Source organism: Trichomycterus rosablanca, chromosome 5 (assembly GCF_030014385.1).
Source record: "Trichomycterus rosablanca isolate fTriRos1 chromosome 5, fTriRos1.hap1, whole genome shotgun sequence".
In the NCBI taxonomy this organism is placed as follows: Eukaryota; Metazoa; Chordata; class Actinopteri; order Siluriformes; family Trichomycteridae; genus Trichomycterus; species Trichomycterus rosablanca.
The window spans coordinates 12,194,251-12,214,584 of NC_085992.1; the positions used below are offsets into that span (position 1 = coordinate 12,194,251).

The 20,334-nt window shown below is 40.8% G+C and overlaps 1 protein-coding gene across 1 annotated transcript in view; it reads left to right on the plus strand.

Annotated features, from left to right (window-relative positions):
* brf1a (BRF1 RNA polymerase III transcription initiation factor subunit a) overlaps nucleotides 1-20,334 on the plus strand; it is a 57,082-nt gene that overhangs the window by 24,891 nt on the left and 11,857 nt on the right. The window contains exons 12-14 of the mRNA XM_062995725.1: nucleotides 2,192-2,473; nucleotides 18,741-18,802; nucleotides 19,761-19,842. Coding sequence (XP_062851795.1) covers nucleotides 2,192-2,473; nucleotides 18,741-18,802; nucleotides 19,761-19,842 — 426 coding nt within the window. The remainder of the gene's footprint in view (nucleotides 1-2,191; nucleotides 2,474-18,740; nucleotides 18,803-19,760; nucleotides 19,843-20,334) is intronic.

The window sequence follows — 20,334 nt, forward strand, 5'->3', positions numbered from 1 at the left end:
ACCTGTTTGTCATTTTTACCATTTTTTTACACACTGTTGTTTATATTTAGTATTATTTCAGTGGATTTTATAGTGTTTGATGTTATTGTTTTAGTTGTGTGCTTGTTTAGTTTTATTCTGTGAGTGGCAACACGGTGGCTCGGTGGGTAGCTTGCCTAGCTAACCAGAAATACCAGCTAATGTTGCTAAGTGAATAAAAACAACTGAAGAATCAAACAGCTAAAACACTACATACCACAACTAAGGCTATAAAATACAGTGAAATAAAACTAAATGTAAAAAAGATTATATACAAAATTTGTAGAAACTACTAAGACAGTTAAGGAGATCAGATGTCTGGATGTGTAGCAGGCGCTAGCCGGGAGTATGGTTTATTAGACACCGTTGATTTTATACATCTTTTGGCAATGGGTGTGGCTGAAACACCTAAACTACAACTGCCAGAAGTATGAGAACACCATTCTGAATTACTATGTAGTATATTTAGTATACATACAGCAGGTAACATCCCTGATCCAACAATGCCCCTACCACCATCTGATCTCAGACCAATTATAAAAGCATACACCACAGCAGCTTAGCAAAAAGAGACCACCAACCATCTTATACCACCAACAAACTCTACGAGATCCACCCTTCTATAAAACAGATAGAGCTCAATACCCCAAAAAATTATGGGAACAATGATCTACACAAGATGCCGCATAGGACACACACCTACTCGCTAAAAGGAGACCAGACCCCTATTCGCTCCCTCTGTGGATCAAGAACTTCTATTAATCTGTTAGCTAGCCATGATAATAGCCATAGCAGCTGACATGGCGTTAAGAATTAAACAAACAAATACATACACATACAGCACTTGTGCTCACTAACACTGTTATAACAAAACCTATGCTATTACACACACACACACACACACACACTCACACAGCATGAAACCTAATCCCACATTACATGCTGCTTTAGGGTGTTAGCAGATTGATCTGCTCAGTGAAAGCATTTTAATTGTGTTTTTGGTTTTCTGGACACCCCTGTTCTCACTTCACTGTTCACTTAACACTTTTCTGTTGCTGTTGGCTCTCTCTCAGCCCAATTAACACTCAGACTTAACGAGCTGGATGAACTGTCTCAGTGTTTGACAGTGATAGGGCTAATTTAATGTGTATGTGTATGAATTTGAGGACATTAGCGTGTGTGTGTGTGTGTGTGTGTGTAGCTTTGATTAATGAACGACTCTTAGCTGAGATTTGATAAAAGACCAAATAAAGCAGGATCCCTGTTTGTAATTAAAACTCCTCCTCGTTAAGCTGGTTAACTGAGCCTTAACGATGTATTTAATCACTCTTGGTTACAGTCGAGCTGCACGGCTGAATGGCTGAAATGCCAGCGAGTGTGCTGATGACATTTCTTTGCTCCGCTGATTCCTAATGAACTAATTATCAGCGGAAGGTTAATGACAAGGCTTATTATTGTTGTCATGGTGATAAGAAAATCTAAAAATTGGTTTTAAACATTGAAGGAGTAGTTCTACTAGACATCAAGTGTGCTAATGTTCCACTTACTGTACGTTGTGACGTCAGTTATGCCAAATCATTCTCGGTGCTGGAAGTGACCCTCAGCTGAGGTCAGCACTGATTGACAAAGCTAATACTAAATGTACATTTGACTTGACTAAAACCCAAATTATTTGGATAGTGTTGTTGATCCTTGAGCTTCACCTTCACCAATTTCTAAAGCTCAGTGCATCACCGTAGCCATTCTCAACCAGGTTTATCCTGACCTGGGCAGTGCGGCTGTATTTCTGTTTTCTTCTTTTTATATTCTTTATGTCGGACTGAACTTAGCTTTATAGTTTGTTCAGTGTCGCACTCTCCAGAGCCATGCGTCTCCAAAATTACATTTATGTCATGAATGTTTTTTACTTCATTTTAGTTTGGTCTTGTGATTAGTCTCTACTATACTGATAGACCTTTCAAAGTCACATGTTGACTTCAACACATTGAGTAATACGACCAATCTGAAGCATATATCATAAAAGTAATGTCCCTTGAGGAACTTGAGGTACCTCATAGTCAATGGTGACACCAGTGGGAATACCTGTAGCCACCAGCTTAGAATCACATGAGTTGCATGTCTGGAAATCTACATGTATGACCCATGTTTCTTTTTATCCTCACTCCCCCACCAGACAGTTCAGCCCCCTTGGCGTCCACTGGTACCTGCGACGTGGACGACGAGGATGAAGAGCTCCAAGCGGTAGCATCTCACCTGAACAAGGACCTGCTTGACATCAATGAGGATGAGGAGGGAGATGAGGAAGAACAAGACGAGCTGAGAGAGGAAGAGCAAGACACTCGAATGAAGCGTCCTTCTCTGGAGGTTCTGCTCGGACCTCTGCCCACCGCCGCCAGCCTCGGCCTCTCCGACTCCATCAGCAAGTGTGTAGGAGAGGAGAAGGAGAATGAGAACGGTGAGTTTCACTTCTGTGTCTACACTACACCTCAGATACCTGGGATGTAGTTGGAAGAAAAAGTTTGTGAACCTATTGGGATTAACCCTACGTGCAGACTAGCAGCAATTGTGGGTGTTTGGTTGCCATGGTTTTAACAGATGCCAATTACCACAAATCAGACATGTCCTCTTTTAAAATAAGAATCCTGGAGGGAGATCGCTCGTCTATACATTTCATCCTTGTGTCTGTGCAGGCACAGTGGCTCGGTGGGTAGCACTGTCGCCTCACAGCAAGAAGGTCCCGAGTTCGACTTCCAGGTTGAGCGGTCCGGGTCCTTTCTATGTAGTCTGTGTGGGTTTCCTCCAGGAGCTTTGGATTCCTCCCACAGTCCCAAGACATGCAAGTGAGGTGAATTGGAGATCCAAAATTGTCCATGACTTTGTTTGATATTAAAACTTTAACTGATGAACCTTGTGTTACCTGTAACCACCTGTCCTGTCATGAATATGAATATTGTCTGATCTTCATCCTCATGTCCACATTTCCTTTTAAGTTTCCCTTCTTTCCCAAAAACAAGTGTGAGTGAGTAAATGTGTGGGTTTGCTGGCCTGCGATGGATCGGCATCATAGTGCCCCAGACCCACCAGGACCATGACTAGAATAAAGCAGTTTCTCCATAGCCAAAAGTATTTGGACACCTGTCCATAACTTGGCTTTGGAGTGGCCTTCCATCTGAGTTGCCAAATGATGTGTTTAATGTGGTTAAAGTCTGGGTTAGTTCTCATGCTGGTAGATCAAAGGGCCTTCTGCAAACTGCTTCCAGAGTGTTGTGAAGTATAGAATTTATTTTAAATAATTGGTTGTATATGCCTGTTATGGATATGGGTGTGTCTAAAACACCTGAAGTTATTAAGGCTGTCCACTTACCCTGTTATATAGTATAAAATTAGCTGTCCATTTCTTTTAATGGTGTGTATGGACATGTCAACAGCGAACAATAGTTCAGAACCGCTTCATCATCAGTGTCAAGTGAGTCAGTTGTGATAATATGATTCACAAATGAAGCACTACACTAAATGGTGTTTTTGCTTGTGCTAGGTGAACAAATTAGGACTTCAAATCATCACATTTTACTATTATTGGTGTTGACTTCTACAGTATTGGTATCGTAACAACCTAGTAATCAAAGGAACAATTTGTCAGTAGTTGCAGAATAAAAAGTCAGCATTAAGCACAACTGAAGTAGCCATGTACTGATACTAAGTGAAAACACAGCTGCTGGGTTGAGCCGGGCTGTAGGTAAAGCCGGAGTTCTGACTGGCTGTGCATGACCATTATCTGGTCTTTGATTGGCCACTTGGTTTTCTGTGTCTTTCATTACCCCTCTGTTCTTTGAAGCAGTAAGTGCACCAGCACGTTGTCATTAGTTCTTCTCTTTCATCCTCCCTCTGTGTGTGTGTGTGTGTGTGCGTGTGTGTGTGGCGTGGGCCGAGGTGGGCTAAAAGAAAACCCATTACTCTTGTTAAACGAGGAACCGCAGTGTGCTTTTAGTCCGATTCGAACCGTGACCATCGTCCATCAATCTGTCAGTCCAAGCTGAGCGGAAAATTTGAAAACCCATCGTGAAAACACGCAGATGTTTTAATCTGATTCTGCTCCCGAAAAGCTAATTTCATCATCTATCAAATTTATATCTACTCACCCTGTTTGTACTGTCCACGGCCAAGCAAGCTTCACATAGTAAAGAAGGCCTCTGATCCGCCTTTCAATTAGTCCACGTGAAACTTGAATCAAAGAGCCAATTCTTGTACAACAGTTTCATGTTGTTGTCCATGATCATTTAAAGCTCTGTGGACAGACTGACGTGTTGTCCTGCAGATTTCTATTTTTGGCAGCTTGTTCTTTAGTAGTTATTAATTTGCATCTGACCACCTGGACGTATTTCCTCTCAGCATAAAGGGACAGTTTGTGTTTTTTCTTCTGACCCTGTGATGAGACGACTGTTCCACGTCTCTACCAGAGCTTGATGTCTTTCATGACGTCTTAATATCAGAGATAACAGAATGTATTCATTCTGACAGACTTGAGCATGACTGTGCATCTGCTGTGGAGTCTAAAAGAACTTTAAATTCTTTGAAATGGAAATTGCTCAGACAGATTTATGGACGGGTGGAGAAGACGGGGCGTGTTTGTGCACGTCTTTAACTCGTGCTCTTTCTGAACCCTTAGTATTGATTGATTCTTTCTTTTTATTTTTAGGCTCACTTTGCTCTGCAGTCCTTCTATACTAAGATAAGCTCAAACGCCCATCTTGGAGGGTTGGGGATAGTGTGGTTGTGTAGGCAGTTTTCAGTGAATCCTGTGGGATATTTATGGTTCAGCACTGCCAGTCAGCACTGCTCTGGTGTGTTGGCTAAGATATTGAAAGTGGCAAAGGGGTGTGACCTTTGGGGGGTATTTTGGTGCAGGTTGATTTTGGAACGAGGCATAGTTAATAAACTGAAGGAATTTGAGTATAAACGTGTAGTTACGTTGCACACAAGAGCAAGATGTCATTCTTTTGGGAATATGATGGGAATAACTGGAATGGGGTAATTTGAGTAATACAATTGTTTGCCTTCAGTAACCTCCATTCACAAACATTGGCAATAAAAAGTGTTATACTGAAAAGCTTGCTGAAAGCCAATGAGTCAAACTGCTTAGAAAGAGCTGCTCGATCTCTTGTTAGTACTGTTATCGTGAAGCCAAACTGTCTAGAAGCAACAACAGCTCAGCAATAAAGCCACACAAGCTCACAAACTGTTAGAATCAGGTTTCCATGGCTGAGCAGCTGCACACAAGCCTAAAACCAGCATGGGCAATGCCAAGAGTCCATGGCTATTGGACTCTGGAGCAATTGACACAGACCAGTACAATAGATCCTGCAATAGGCATTGCCAAGCATTGATAGTACAATGGGTCTCACTGAAGTGCCACTTTTCCAACATGTCAAGGTTCTGCCTTGCTAGAGCTGCACTGGTCATCTGAGAGTCACTTGTTATCAGTAAGAGGAATCACCTTGAAGCAACAATTCAGAACAAGATCCAAAAGTTCTTGGTTGCAAAACCATTTCAAACTGCATTAAAATCATCATCAGTACAAGAACTGATGGGTTTTTCATGGCTGAGCAGCTTTACTCAAGCCTTTGAATACCATATGCAGTGCAAGAGTTCTAGTGGTGTAAAGCACACCACTTTTGGACTTAAAATCTGTTTGAATTTTAGCCAATTTATCATGTTCCAGAATCTGGCAGCCTGAAATTTGCATAAAAACCGAAATCCACGGTTGCCAAATCGATCTGTCTGTCTGTCTGTCTGTCTGTCTGTCTGTCTGTCTGTCTGTCTGTCTGTCTGTCTGTCTGTCTGTCTGTCTGTCTGTCCATCCATCCATTTATCCTTCCATCCATCCATCCCTCTATCTATCAATCTATCTATCAATATTAGTGCTTGATCACATCAACACTCTTATGGCCAAATGGACGTGAATCCCTTGGGACTTGTTCCAAGTCTAGTTGAAAGCCTTTTTTAATAATGCCAGTGGCTTTGGACATTTTGGACAGTTTTTTTAATGGTCAGTAGTTTGGAAACACCAGACATTAATCTAAGCACACACAGTATTAACTACATGTTACTTCTTCTTACCAAAAGGTCAAATGCTAAAGCCACATCTGTAGAGCTAATAAAGACCCACCCCCCAATCCTCTGGTCTCTCAGCATGAGTGTGATGGCCCATCTGGCCTTTTAAACACCAATCCCAAACATCTGCTCACAATCCGACTGACAATTCAATACAACACAATGAATCTCATCCACTGTCACTTTCCGTCCACCCTCCCTCCTCCAGACAGTGATCTGGGCAGATGGACAGAGTTTCATTGGGGTCTGACGGGGTCACTGATTTTACATACACATGATCACACTTCACTGAACGCCTGAAATCCCAGCATGTTCAGGCACGCTGATGCTTTATCAGAACAGTAGCAAGTTGTTAGCTGTCCATCAAACTAATATCATTTAGAAGCTGCCTGTCTGAGCTTATATGAGCATCAAAAAAACCCCAAAAAGAATTACAAGAGGTTCAGTTACGATGCTAAACTGCAGCTTGTTTGTTAACTAAGTAATAGCGGTGGCATTATATTCGGCTAAAATAAAAACCAGGAACGGTAAAAATAAGAAACAGCTAGTTTTTGGTGTGCCAGGCTTTAGTGGTTCAGAGATTTAGAGATAGACTGATAGAGAGATGCCATTATCTGAAAAGGCAAACAGGAAGGGGTGTGACTATCTACATACACACACACACACACACACACACACACACACACACACATTCATATGTATACACACACTCACACATGTAAACATACACACACATACACTCACACACAAGCACTTGCATATGTAAACACATGTGAACACACGTAACTGCATACACACAGACATGGACACTTTTATTGCCTAAATACACACACAGTTTTCACGCACATTCACACCTTTACACCCTACACGTAGACATAATACACACACATCAACACATTTACACCCACATGTATACATTTACATTTTCGGCATTTAGCAGACGTCTTTATCCAAAGCGACTTACATTACAGTTACAGTATACAGTCTGAGCGATTGAGTGTTGAGGGTCTTGCTCAAGGGCCCAACAGCAGCAACCTGGCAGTGGTGGGACTTGAACCAGCAACCTTTTTATTACTAGTCCAGTACCCTAACCACTAGGCTACGGCTTGCCTAGACGAAGAAAAAAAAAGCATAATACATACATAACATACATAGTACCCACACATACATATGCATACACACACTCACACACACACACACACACCTTTACACCTTACTCATACACATAATACACACACACATACATAGCACATACAGTGTATCACAAAAGTGAGTACACCCCTCACATTTCTGCAGATATTTAAGTATATCTTTTCATGGGACAACACTGACAAAATGACACTTTGACACAATGAAAAGTAGTCTGTGTGCAGCTTATATAACAGTGTAAATTTATTCTTCCCTCAAAATAACTCAATATACAGCCATTAATGTCTAAACCACCGGCAACAAAAGTGAGTACACCCCTTAGTGAAAGTTCCTGAAGTGTCAATATTTTGTGTGGCCACCATTATTTCCCATAACTGCCTTAACTCTCCTGGGCATGGAGTTTACCAGAGCTTCACAGGTTGCCACTGGAATGCTTTTCCACTCCTCCATGACGACATCACGGAGCTGGCGGATATTCGAGACTTTGCGCTCCTCCACCTTCCGCTTGAGGATGCCCCAAAAATGTTCTATTGGGTTTAGGTCTGGAGACATGCTTGGCCAGTCCATCACCTTTACCCTCAGCCTCTTCAATAAAGCAGTGGTTGTCTTAGAGGTGTGTTTGGGGTCATTATCATGCTGGAACACTGCCCTGCGACCCAGTTTCCGGAGGGAGGGGATCATGCTCTGCTTCAGTATTTCACAGTACATATTGGAGTTCATGTGTCCCTCAATGAAATGTAACTCCCCAACACCTGCTGCACTCATGCAGCCCCAGACCATGGCATTCCCACCACCATGCTTGACTGTAGGCATGACACACTTATCTTTGTACTCCTCACCTGATTGCCGCCACACATGCTTGAGACCATCTGAACCAAACAAATTAATCTTGGTCTCATCAGACCATAGGACATGGTTCCAGTAATCCATGTCCTTTGTTGACATGTCTTCAGCAAACTGTTTGCGGGCTTTCTTGTGTAGAGACTTCAGAAGAGGCTTCCTTCTGGGGTGACAGCCATGCAGACCAATTTGATGTAGTGTGCGGCGTATGGTCTGAGCACTGACAGGCTGACCCCCCACCTTTTCAATCTCTGCAGCAATGCTGACAGCACTCCTGCGCCTATCTTTCAAACACAGCAGTTGGATGTGACGCTGAGCACGTGCACTCAGCTTCTTTGGACGACCAACGCGAGGTCTGTTCTGAGTGGACCCTGCTCTTTTAAAACGCTGGATGATCTTGGCCACTGTGCTGCAGCTCAGTTTCAGGGTGTTGGCAATCTTCTTGTAGCCTTTGCCATCTTCATGTAGTGCAACAATTCGTCTTTTAAGATCCTCAGAGAGTTCTTTGCCATGAGGTGCCATGTTGGAACTTTCAGTGACCAGTTTGAGAGAGTGTGAGAGCTGTACTACTAAATTGAACACACCTGCTCCCTATGCACACCTGAGACCTAGTAACACTAACGGGTGACATGACATTTTGGAGGGAAAATGACAAGCAGTGCTCAATTTGGACATTTAGGGGTGTAGTCTCTTAAGGGTGTACTCACTTTTGTTGCCTGTGGTTTAGACATTAATGGCTGTATATTGAGTTATTTTGAGGGAAGAATAAATTTACACTGTTATATAAGCTGCACACAGACTACTTTTCATTGTGTCAAAGTGTCATTTTGTCAGTGTTGTCCCATGAAAAGATATACTTAAATATCTGCAGAAATGTGAGGGGTGTACTCACTTTTGTGATACACTGTATACACGTGTGCACATGTTTCACACACATTCACATCCTTACACCCACCAAATGTACGTAATGAACACACACGCACACATTCATGTATACACACACACGTAAATATACACACATACACTCACACACAAGTACACACATAAATATATAGACATGTAAACACATGTAACTGCATATACACAGACATGGACACATATTGCACAAATACACACAGTTTTCACACACTCACACCTTAAAGGCATTCTTTTTCTTCTTAAACCCTACACATAGACATAATACACATGCACACACAGCACAAATACACACAGTTTTTACACACCTTCACACCCACCACATGTACGTAATAAACAAACACACACACACTTTCATTGTTTCTTGCTTTGTTCATTGTTTGGAGCACAGTCTCTCTGCTTCTTTGTTGGAATTACATCACATTACTTCAGTTTTTTTCATGCAGACACACATACCCACATGCTCACACACAATAGGAACTTATCAGGCGTTGTGTATTGTGATTGAGCATCTGTTTGACTTTAAGAAAGAATGAAACATGTGCGTGTGTTCAAGTGGGGTGAACTGAACCCTGAACTCTGAGCTCCTATGGCGTGTGTGCAGGGGTATAGAACCCCACCCCACCACCCCTCTTACCCAAATAGTATTTCATGACATGACAGTCTTGGGATTTCAATTAATTTTGCCTGTTGATGTTTTCTTCTGTGAATTACTTTGAACACTTTTTTAACTACATGGACAAAAGTATTGGGACACCACTTCTAATTTTTGAATTAATGTGTTTCAGCCACAACACTAACTCAGTTATATAAAGGAAAGTAAGTGCTTCAGATTTGTAACAGCAGTTTAGGGAAGGCCCTTTCCTGTTCCAGCATGACTGTGACCTTAAAAGCATAAGGAAAAGCTTCAGTGGCCTGCACAGAGCCATGACCTCAGCCCCACTGAACAGCTTTGGAATGAACTGGAACATCAATGGAGGCCCAGCCATACAAATGATCTTTTGACTGAATGGGCAGTAATTCCCACAGACATACTTCAAAGTCTTGTGAGAAGTCTTCTCAAAAGAGTGGCTGTTGTTATAGCTGAAAAGGTCACTCTATTTTAATATCATTTGTTTTTAAATGGAATGTCCAACAAGCTCATGATCAGGTGTCCAAATGCTTATGGTCGTAATGTATCTGCAGGGACAAGAATCGACATACAGCAGCATTAATTATTGATTTGGTTCTGTAGAAAGTGCCAATATAAATAGGACTAGCTTTCTTTCACCTGTTACAAACTGTCACATTATGCTGAGAGGAAATTTGTCTGGATGGTTGAATGTGATCAGAATAATATTAAAAGCTCCTAAAAAACTTTAAATTACCTGAAACATATACACTGATCAACCATAACATTAAAACCACCTCCTTGTTTCTACACTCACTGTCCATTTTATCAGCTCCACTTACCATATTGAAACACTTTGTAGTTCTACAATTACTGACTGTAGTCCATCTGTTTCTCTGCATGCTTTGTTAGCCCCCTTTCATGCTGTTCTTCAATGGTCAGGACTCTCCCAGGACCACCACAGAGCAGGTACTATTTAGGTGGTGGATGATTCTCAGCACTGCAGTGACACTGACATGGTGGTGGTGTGTTAGTGTGTGTTGTGCTGGTATGAGTGGATCAGACACAGCAGCGCTGCTGGAGTTTTTAAACTCCTCACTGTCACTGCTGGACTGAGAATAGTCCACCAGCCACAAATATATCCAGCTAACAGCGCCCCGTGGGCAGCATCCTGTGACCACTGATGAAGATCTAGAAGATGACCAACTCAAACAGCAGCAATAGATGAGCGATCGTCTCTGACTTCACATCTACAAGGTGGACCTACTAGGTACAGGACAGGGTGAAACAGGGTGAAAGCAGGCTAAAAAAGTATGTAGAGAAACAGGTGGACTACAGTCAGTAATTGTAGAACTTCAAAGTGCTTCTATATGGTAACTGGAGCTGATAAAATGGACAGTGAGTTCCTTTCTTCTGTGTCTGTAAATAATTGACTGTAGTGGTACGTTGTTCAGCCCTATAAGAAAGTCCACTTATACAGTATGTGTAGAACAGTCTGGAATGCTTTAGGCTTCTAAAAATATTACATTTAAATCTGAAACGTCTTGTGTCAGTGAACGGTTATGAATGATGGATGAAGATGGACAACTATAATATGACTCAAACCACTTTAGTATTGATCTAAACACATTACTGTGCTTTGTCTCGCTTAAATAGCTTTTCTTCCCTCTTTGTGTGTGTGTGTGCGCGCGTGCGCATGTGCGTGTGTGTTATGGGGGTGGTTCTTCATCCTTCAGACTAAGTACTGTAGTAGATATGCAGCACATTGTGGAAATACTCCTCTATTAGTCCCTCTAGACTTGTTTCTATCTCTGCCTCTGCTGGAGGCACTGTGTATGCAGTAGCAGGTGTCTGTGTGGGTGTGTGTGTGGGTGGGTAGGGGGTTTTGGGGGTGTGTGGGTGAGGGGTTTCCTGTGGGAGGTCACAGGGGTTAGTAAGGGTCACTTGTTAATCGATAAAACTGTTTCCCCTATTGCCAAAGGAGCCTTTTAATCACTTTCTCTCAGCTTCTCTGTACCCGTCAGTCCCAGTAAGGGTGTGTTCTCTGTACCTGTCAGTCCCAATAAATGACTGTCCAATGTACTTTTCAGTCAAAGTACGGCGGAGTCCTCTGTATCTCTCAGTTCCAGTAAATGAACGTCCTATGTACCTGTCAGTCCCAGTAAAAGAGGTGCATCCATCGTACCACTGTCAGTCCCACTGAGAGATATACCTGTCAGCCCTGAGGACCTGGGTTTAATCCTCTCCATTAGTCACTATCTTGGAGAAGTTTTGCAAATAAGTTATCCATGTGTCCCTGTGTGTATCTTTTATTTACTTCAGTTTCATCACACATTCCTAAAACGTTCTGAGGACGGATTGTCTGCTCCAATTTGTTTCCCCAGTTTTGAGTAAGTGATTGAATGTGTGTTTCCACTTGGCCATGAACGTACTGCGACTAGTGGAAATAAATGAATATTCTTGGCAGGTTTCATCTTTATAGAAATCTTGTTTTCAACCTGCTGTTTATACTTTAACATTCAACAAGGAATTCTGTATTTTATTCATGTGAAAAAATGTATTTAGAAATGATGTTGAAAAACCACATTAAATTGTGATAATCCAGATATTCTGGTCCCTACACCTGCAGCCGTATCTTCATAATGGATTTGGTCTTGGTGTGTGTATTGATGTAGTACAACCCCTGGCAAAAATTATGGAATCACCACTCTTGGAAGATGTTCTGTCAATTGTTTAATTTTGTAGAAAAAAAATAAATCACAGACATGCCACAAAACTATAATTTTTCAAAATGTCAACCTTCTGGCATTAAGAAACAATAAAAAAAAGAAACAAATATAATAGTTGTGGTCAGTCACAATTGCTTTTTTTTAGATCAAGTAGAGGAAAAAAATATGGAATCACTCAAATCTGAGGAAAAAATTATGGAATCACTCTGTAATTTGCAGTTTAAAAACAAAACATCTGCAGCAGATTAGATTTGCTAATTATTCTTCAGTTTAAAAAGAGTGCTCACACCTCGGAGAGCTGTTGCACAAAGCAGATTGTCATGAATCATGGTTCCAACACAAGATATGTCAGTTGAAACAAATGAGAGGATTATAAAACTCCTTCAAGAAGATAAATCATTGTGGAATGTCGCAAAAGATGTTGGTTGTTCCCAGTAAGCTGTGTTTAAAATCTGGACCAAGTACAAACAAAATGGGAAGGTTGTATAAGGGAAGCATACTGGTAGACCAAGTAAGACATCAAAGCATCAAGATAGAAAACTTAAAGCAATATGTCTTGAAAACAGAAAATGCACAACAAAACAAATGAGAAACAAGTGGCCGGAAAGTGGAGTCAATGTCTGTGACTGAACTGTAAGAAATCACCTAAAAGAAATGGGATTTACATACAGAAAAGCCAAACAAAAGCCATCATTAACACCTAAAAAGAAAAGAACAAGGTTAAAGTAGGCTAAAGAAAAGCAATCGTGGACTGTGGGTGACTGGATAAAAGTGATCTTCAGTGATGAATCGCGAATCTGCATTGGGCAAGGTGATGATGCTGGAACTTTTGTTTGGTGTCTGTCCAATGAAATTTATGAAGATAACTGCCTAAAGAAAACATGTTAATTTCCACAGTTGTTGATGATATGGGCCTGCATGTCGGGTAAAGGCACAGGGGAGATGGTCTTCAATAAATGCCAAAGTCCACATTGAAATTTTGGACGCTTTTCTTATCCCATCATTTGAAAGGATGTTTGGTGATGATGACTTCATTTTTCAAGATGATAATGCATCTTGCCATAGGGCAAAGGACGTGAAAACTTTCCTTCAAGAAAACATATAATGTCAATGGCATGGCCTGCAAATAGTCCGGATCTCAATCCATTTGAAAATCTCTGGTGAAAATTGAAGAAAATGGTCAATGACAAGGTTCCAACCTGCAAAGCTGATCTGGCAACAGCAAGAGACAGTTGAAGGCAGATTGATGAAGAATACTGTTTGTCATTAGTTAACTCCATGCCTCAGAGAGTTTAAACCATTATAAAAGCCAGAGGTGGTGCAACAAAGTAATAATGGTGCAGTGTTTTCTAATGATTCCATAATTTTTTCCTCAGATTTGAGTGATTCCATATTTTTTTCCTCTACTTGATCTAAAAAAAAGCAATTGTGACTGACCACAACTATTATATTTGTTTCTTTTTTTATTGTTTCTTAATGCCAGAGGGTTGACAGTTTGAGAAATGATAGTTTTGTGGCATGTCTGTGATTTATTTTTTTTCTACAAAATTAAACAATTGAAAGAACATCTTCCAAGAGTGGTGATTCCATATTTTTTGCCAGGGGTTGTATGAGATAAAAAGAACAGTTTTTGGAATTGAGATTAAAAAGAAGTTGTCACATTAGTAGGAAAGGTGATGAAACGCAGTGCTGAACACACTTCTGTCCCATCTTTTTGTAGTGTGTTGCAGGCATCAGAAACTAAAAGCGTTCATATTTACAATAAATGATCTAGTGGAAACGTTGTAAATCTTTTCTTTCTACTTTAATTAGTATGTAAGAAAAATATTAATTTACACTAGAAGTAGTAATACATAATCAATTACAGTGGTACGGTGTACTTGGGAGTTTAAAAAACGTTGAGTTTCATGGTATTTTTTCCCATAAGGATGTATGGAAAACGTGTTAATGCGTTCCATGGTCCCATGCAGATATTTTAGGCTAATGTAAAATAATGGGGTTGTTTTGGACACTTATACACTGAAAATGACACAAGTATAATATAAAAACACTGAAATACAATTTAAAACAGTAAAATTTCCAAAAAACATGCACTTTACCTTAACTTTTTTGTTTCCTTACGTTGTCTCCTTCTTAATCGTGGAGGTGCTTGATCTCTGAATACCGTATTCCCTAGCGAGTTCAGTAAAGGCACGTTCACATGAGAAGCGGCAGAATCACTTTTTGCTGTCTGTGCTGTTATTTCTATGGAGTGTGGTGGAGCACAAAGCTGAACATGAGTTACTGTACTAAAACAAGTGAGGAATTTCATTAGTGGAGAGCAGTAACTTATGAGCAGTAATAATTAAGAGATATTTAGTGTTACTATGTTGTTTTTTTAAATACATAACTATAAGCGTTTTAAACTCTCTCGGAAAAGCTGATTCTTACAATTTCTCAGAACCCCGAGCTATAACACAAGTTTAAACGTGAAACAGGAGAAAAATCCAGCTAAACACAGATATATGTTGAGCTTTCAGAGTGGATTTGACTATTATTCCACACAAATGCAGATTCGTCTCATATTCGCACTTTAATGACGTTTTACCACACCGCTTGAGGCGAGCACTGAACAAAGGGGCAGTTGCACACACGTATGGTGTAAGGTAAACGTTGAGTTTAAGGTAAATGTTGAGTTTAAGGGTACAAATTTCTCAATGAAGGGGTTTGCGTTTTAAAGATTTTGAGTTTAGGGGACGTCGAGTTACAAGGTACCACTGTAGTACTTAGAACATGTAGATATGCTTAGGGCATAATTGCCAGTAGTCATATTCCAATATTCCAAGTATACTGCTACAGTGGAAGGTTACTGGATGTGTATGTGGTGTACGTGACAAGAAGTGCGTGAATTGCATTGTATGACCTCTAAAACCCAGTTCTAGCTGGTTTAGACCGGTTTCTATATTCTAGCTAAGAAATCTCTCTTAACGGTGAAATCTTCCACTGTCCTACAAGGTCAATGAAGGGAGTATATGGGGTGATTATTTTCTTTCCTCTTTATCGCATTCACAGTGTCTCTGTGTGGGACTCTGTTGGTGCGGTCCTTTATTGCAGACAAGATTAAAACCTTTTTCTACTCATAATCAAGTCTGTGATGTATTTTATTAAGGGTTTTTCCACCACATTAGTTAAACAAAGAATTAAAAAATTTAACAAATCTTTTTTTTATCTTCTTTTCATCGTATTTTACAAAATGTCCCAACTTTTTTGGCAGTGGGGTTTGTAATAACTGGATCTCTTCTCTTTTGTTCTGTTCTTCTGAAGTTGGTGCAGGTGGGTCTGTATTGTCGGATTTATCTCTCGCTCACTGCAGCTTCTGTTCCTCTGTTCCTCTAATGTGCTGCTCTGTTTCTTCTTAACTCTGATCTTTAAAGTGCTGTAACTAATCACCGCCGCCTGATTACGCCTCACCACATCACACACACACCACGGAAAGCACACTTTTAGAGGCACGCTACGGGGGTGGGTGCTTTGAGACCAAGATACCATGTGCGAGGCTTTAAACAGATCCCGCACCCCATGGTTTTAAAAAGTTGTCATCATCCAACATGCTATATCGGCACATGTTATTACTGGGGGATCAAAAAGTGTGCCAAGATAACAATCCCCACATGTTACACCACCACCATCCACCTGAACTGTTAACAGAAACCTGTTGGTCATGTGGATTTAGCGAGTTTACACAGAATTCTGACCTTACTATGTGCATGTCTCAGCAGAAATCAAAATGGACCAATCCAGGCAACATTTTCTTCTCATTTATAACTTATGTTTTGGTAAGCCTGTGCCCACCGTATTCTCGAATTTCTCTTTTCAGCTGACAGGTTCTCAAGGTATGGATGTTGTACTATCTGAGATGCTTTTCTGGTTGCCTCCCTGTCAGCTCAAACCTATGTGGTCATTCTGCTCTGACCTTTCATGTCAACAAAGCATTTTCTGTCTGCAGAACTGTCACACACTGGATGTTTTTGGTGTTTTGTGTCAATATCTGTGAAGATAACTGGATAAACCAACCTGTCAGAATGTAATTCATACAGGGTGGGAACCCGGATAGGGACTCCTCATAACTGATGATGGCGCCTGCACAGAGTCGAGGAATGATGAGGATCAGGGTGTGGCTCTTCGTACACAAAGCTGATCTTCATATGAACTCGTCTTGTGCAGATGAAGAGATGCAGTCGGCTACTGCACACGTGTCGGAGGGGAGCATGTGTCAGTCTCGCTCTTCTTAATCAGAAGTGGGGATCAGCATCAGTAGAGAGGAAGCGTAATGCAATTGGATACGACTAGATTGGAAGTAAAATTGGGCAAAATTTTAAAACGTTTTTAATTTGTGTTATTGTCATTTGATTTATGAGTGTTATTTAATGACTGATGTGAAATGTGACACTTTTGTGTAAAAATCTGTGAAATCTGTGATATTTGAAAAACGAGGTCCGTGAAATTAATTAACACATTTTCCTGTGAATTTAGTAGGGCTATAATTATAACTGACTGACTGGATAATTACATTAAAAAGCAGGTGTACAGGGGATCCTAATAAACTGGTTGGTGAGTATATATGATACTGTGCAAACTTGGACTTTACCCAGACGAACATTTTTGCTTTGGTACGAAAGTCCACGCCTCCTTTACAGAAACTAGCTGGCACAGATGATTTCTTTCTCTTGGGCATGTATGCAGTTGGGTTTTCCCTCCTCTGTACACCACTCTGAGACCGAGAGTAATAGGAGAAGAAGTTCTGTAGATCATGTAGAACCTGTGAAGTGCTGCCAGAAACCCGTAGGCATTTTGGAAGGGGGAAGGGGAGATGAAAGGGAAGAGGAGGACCAGGAGATGGGGGGAGGTAGGAAACGAAGGAAGGGGTGGAGGGGAGGTAATGTAGAAGGAAGACTGAAGTGCACACACACACACACACATATACACACACAAATTACACTGTTACAGTGACCTGAGCAGGATGGAGTTGGATCAGAGCCTGCAGATAATCTCACCCATATAAACATGCGTTCTGCATCATTGCTGCCAGCAGTTTTTCACCTCTGCCCAGCCTAACTGGTATATGCTGCTTGCTAGTAGGTGTTTTTATTGCTGGTTGATCTGGGTGTGCTGTTAGTTCCCAGACATTACATTTGTTTTGTGCGAATTAACTCCCAGATGGTAGCTGAGTCTCCTCACTGGGCTTGGGTTTGAACGTCATGGTCACAGTGCATCGTATAACTGCCGCTCCCTGGATGTTTCTGTAGACTCTAGAGTCATGGTTCTCTACAACTATGAGCCAGAAAGGCCACGTTCAGCTGAAACCGCTGAAACTGTAACCAAAAGCAGTCCTGTGGTTTGCACAGATAATGTATAGTAATATTTTCTGCCTGGCACTAAAAATCATGCCACGGTTAAAGTCACTCAGATCACATGATCTCCTATTCTGATCTAATGTCAACTGAAGTTCTTGAACATCTCATTGCGTGATGAAATGACCACGTCGGCAGCAATCGTCACTTTGTTTGAACAGAGAGTTTAGAGCTTCCCGTAATCAGCATCACCAGCAAAAAACATTACACTGTAATGAACTGCCAAAGATGCAACGGATCATTAAAAAATAATTAATATTAACAGATTGGATATAAACAATAAGTATCAAGCTGGTCCGGACTTGCTGCTTTTTTAGGTTGTCACATAAATTTAGGCTTCATCTTTCGTTTGGCACTGCCAACTGGTGTGGAGCCGTGCATCTGGTAACAGCAGGGTCTGAGTTCCGGAGTTTGAATCCCAGGCTGGAGTTACAAATACAGGAGGCGCATAGTGTTACATGAACCTAGCCATTGAAGCGACACACATCAGTGAACCTTAGTGCTGGTCCCAAGCCCGGATACACAAGAAGGTAGCGTCAAGAAGAGCATCCGACCTAAAAACTGTGCCAAATATTATCAAATATTCAGACAAATGTTCTGCTGTGGAATAGAATCGTTCACTTAAGAACCCTTAAACTTTAGAGACTTCATAGTTTTGATTACTCGAGGACCATGTAGAATTTATGAGCAGGTGTGTGCAGGATCCACTGTAAGACATAAATAACTAAAATAACCACACCTACTGTTTGGGCAGAAACTTACAGTCAAGTTATTTGAGTTAAAGTTGAGTTCTTGTATTATTATCTGATTTACATGCAATTAAAGGCATAATATTTACATCAGTGCCTTACAGTAAGTGTATTGTTGTTGGCTGTAGATCTGTAAGTACACTGTGTTTCTGGTGTCAGTGTCCAGACGATCTCTAGAAGAGTGAACCAAGAAATGAAGTCTTTTTGTTGTTTCTCTTTTATTTTACAGATGAAGAATTTGATACTGGTGAACTGGACCTGAGTGGGATCGATGATGATGAAATAGAACGGGTGAGTTACTCAAATCACATACTAGTGTACTAAGCAAAATGTAATCATTTGATGTTATTTTTTTTTTTACAGATAAAGGATTTGCTTTGAGAGTAATGTTATGTAGGCGCTCGGGTGGCACAGTGGTAAATTAAGCTAGCCCACTACTGCTGGGATCCAGGTTGGAAGCCCAGTGGTGCTGTCGGCCGGTCGGGCATCTACATACAGACCTTCAATGGATTAGCGTTTTGTCCGGGGGTGTGTTAATGCTTTGCGCCCAGTGATCACTGGTAAACCGGACCCACCATCACCTTGACCAGGATGAAGCAGTGATAAAACATGAAATGAAGTTATTCTATAAAGGGAAGATTGATTTGATTGGTTTGGTTTGGTTTGGTTTGATTCTCTCCAACTTTTGGGACCATATACAATCCAAGCAATTAAATGTTTTGCTAAGAGGCCACACAGTTGACAGTCAGGCAGTGGCAGCTTGAACCAGCTACCTTACTTGTACTAGTCTAGTACAACTGGGCCATCATTGCCCATGATTGGGAGAAAAAATTCTGAAAGTGAAACAGCTGAAAAACTGATCAGCAACATTTTTAAATAAGCAAACTGGAAATAAAAATGTAATTTAAAACTTTTATGATCTTTACAAATTTTTTATGCAAAACATAGTTAAAAATTAGTGATTCCAACATGTCATTAGACAAAAGAAAGAGAACAGAAGTACAAACAGTTTGACCACTGTTTATGAATTAAGAGTCCTTAAATCAGCTCATTTGAGAACAGGACGAAATCTATGTGAATCAAAAGGTTGCCAGTTCAAGCCCCACCACTGCCAGGTTGCCACTGTTGGACCCTTAACCCTCAGTTGCTTAGATTGTTTACTGTAAGTTGCTTTGGATAAAAGCATCTGCAAAATGCCAAAAATGTAAATGTAAATGCACAAACTGACCTGGTTCACTTTTTTTCACAGTACATCCTAAATGAAAAGGAGGTCAAGATTAAAACTGAGCTGTGGATGCTGGAGAACGCAGATTACCTCAAAGAACAGAAAGGTAACACACTGGCATCAACATCTTTATCTTAGTTTTACACGTGAGGGAAATTATGGACTCACAGCGCTAAAAACTAAGATGTTTCGCTATTTGATTTCTTATTTATTTATTAGGATTTTAATGTCTTGTTTTACATACTTTGGTTACATTCATGACAGGACAGGTAAATTACTCATTACACATTTATATTTTCAAGTCTAATGTCAAACACAGTCATGGACAATTCAGTATCTCCATTTCACCTCACTTGCATGTTTTTGGACTGTCGGAGGAAAACGGAGCTCCAGGGGAAAACCCACGCAGACACAGGGAGAACATGCCAACTCCAAACAGAAAGGACCCGGACCGCTCCACCTGAAAACGGAACCCAGGACCTTTTTGCTGTGTGGCGGCAGTGCTTCCCACTGAGCCACTGTGCCATCCTTGTTTTATTTGTATGCTTAAAATGCACTCAGGCACAGCAGGTGTAGGTGGTGCTCCAAAATTTGATGT